This window comes from Platichthys flesus, chromosome 16 (genome assembly GCF_949316205.1).
Source record: "Platichthys flesus chromosome 16, fPlaFle2.1, whole genome shotgun sequence".
In the NCBI taxonomy this organism is placed as follows: domain Eukaryota; kingdom Metazoa; phylum Chordata; class Actinopteri; order Pleuronectiformes; family Pleuronectidae; genus Platichthys; species Platichthys flesus.
Window position 1 is genome coordinate 19,661,979 of NC_084960.1, and position 2,041 is coordinate 19,664,019.

General features: G+C 47.2%; 1 protein-coding gene across 1 annotated transcript; it reads right to left on the reverse strand.

Annotated features, from left to right (window-relative positions):
• Positions 1-252: 252 nt before the first annotated feature.
• hspb9 (heat shock protein, alpha-crystallin-related, 9) lies at positions 253-1,581 on the reverse strand. Its single transcript, XM_062407306.1, has 2 exons — positions 1,169-1,581; positions 253-891 (listed from the first exon to the last, which is right to left on the reverse strand). Exons 1-2 carry the CDS (start codon positions 1,390-1,392, stop codon positions 438-440), a joined length of 678 nt encoding a protein of 225 aa, XP_062263290.1. The 5' UTR covers positions 1,393-1,581; the 3' UTR covers positions 253-437.
• Positions 1,582-2,041: the final 460 nt, after the last annotated feature.

Sequence of the window (2,041 nt, forward strand, 5' to 3'; positions counted from 1 at the left end):
AATATTAAAGCGCTGCTATTGTTTGTCCCCTGCACCAACAAATAACTTCTCCCCAGGAAACCAAATGTCAGTGGAACCTTTTAAACGTACTAATTCAGTCACCTGAGGGCAGTTAAACGTATTTTGGCAGCATTTAGGACCCCCCTCCCGCTGTTTCCCTCCCTCCCAACCTCTCCATCCTCTATGTTAATTGGCTGCTGGCACCATCTTGTGGTCACAAAAGACAATAACAGAGGCAGACACAAGTGCGTCAACATTTTCTGAAAATCAAAAACTTTATCCATCAACAATTCATACAAATTGCAGATAATTACAAAATAAATTCCTTCCTGATTTGTAAACTTTACTCAAAGACAGTCTTTTAGTAGAAGTGTGTCTGTTTGTGTGTGGGTACAACAGCATATACCCTCATTAAGTATTTTCAGTCACACTGTGCATTAGTCCTCCTCTGTCTTGTCCTTTGTAATGGGAAACTCCAGTGATGCCCTGAACCGAAGGGGCACCTGATCCTCCTCGCTGATTGGCTGCTTGGCCACAGGGGCTTGGATTCGCAACTGTCCATCACCCATCAGGGAACAGGATAGGCCGGATAGATCCAGGTGAGCGGGCAGGTCGATCTTCTGGACGAACCCCAGCTGAGATGAGGCCGAGGAGGAGAAGGCGGCGCAGGAAGAGGAGGAGGAGCAGGTCTGGCTGTCCTCTGACCCAGCTTGCTTCATGGCCACCACCGCTAGCCTCCGCCCCTCCAGCTTGACAGTGATGTCACTGGGAGCGTAACCTCGTGCATCCAGTGTGACCAGGAGGTCACTGTTATTTTCTGTAGGCTTCTGTACTTGCTTTTGCAGCTCCGTGCTGGGAGTCTCTAGCTGCTGCTCGTTTCCATCAGTCAGCCTGATTTACAAACAGAATCTTGATTAGAATCACTTCATTATGTTTGCACTTTCAATTTATTCTTTATTTAGCCAAGAAAGTCCCTTTTAGTCGCACAAAATCACCTATATACATAAGCAACCTCAGAGCACACAACAGACAGACACAAAACAGAGATTAGAGTATGAGAGAATCATGCCAAATAAAGGCTCAAGTTTAGACCAGAGCTCACTGTGTATAGGTAGACATTGCCCTGAAAGATCACACAAACATAGAGATACACAGTTTCTTTACATACCCCGCCAAAGTGGAGGAAAGGAAGGGCAGCTTGTTTAGTCTGAGCAGGGGGTGCCCATCGTGGAGCTCCTTCAAAAGGCTGTCGGCCAGCTTGGTTCTCCGGTTGAAGAAGTCCTGCTGCAGTGAGGAAAGGGCTCCGTTATGCATCGGCCACAGCAGCCGTTCCTGGCTGAAGAACGGGTCATCGGCGAACATGCTGTTCAGAGCACTGCGCTGGGACATCATTTCAGCGTTGGAAGAGTGTTTTCAAAGTTCGACAGACTTTGTTACAAGCAACCTGTGTGTGTTGTGTTCTGTTGTCTCTCCTGTTCTTGGCTCCTTCTTCCCGACCTAATGTCTTAAGGCTCCTGTGAAGAGTCGAAACTTACAATTTCCCACGTGCCTTCTTCTCGTGAAGGGGGTCAGGGTAAATATGGGAGATATACACAAAACACTGTGCTTTATATACCCCAGCAGCTCTGCTCCCACACACCCACCGTGTTATTTACACCCCATGAGCTCACTGCTGTTTGTCAGCGTGTGCCAGCAGGGTCAGGAATGCCCTGCAACTCATCAAAGGCTAAAGACAGCTCATGGCCACATCCTTTTTGTGTGTGAGTGTCCACACTGCAGCCAGAAATGTCCTATAACTTATTTCTTCATCGCTAACTTGAGCTCTACCTCATAACTAAATGTAAGTGACCATGATGTCAGGCACTGATTTGAGCCTGAGAGGAACAATTTGAAAATGCACAAAACAGGGTGCATTCATGAACTCTTACCTCTTTTCATTCTGTCCCTCCTGGGAGAGGGATCCCTCACATGTGGATCTCTGAGTGTTGTTGTTCCTTACTCTTGTTGAGGGTTAAGGACAGAGGATCTCACATCTTGTTAA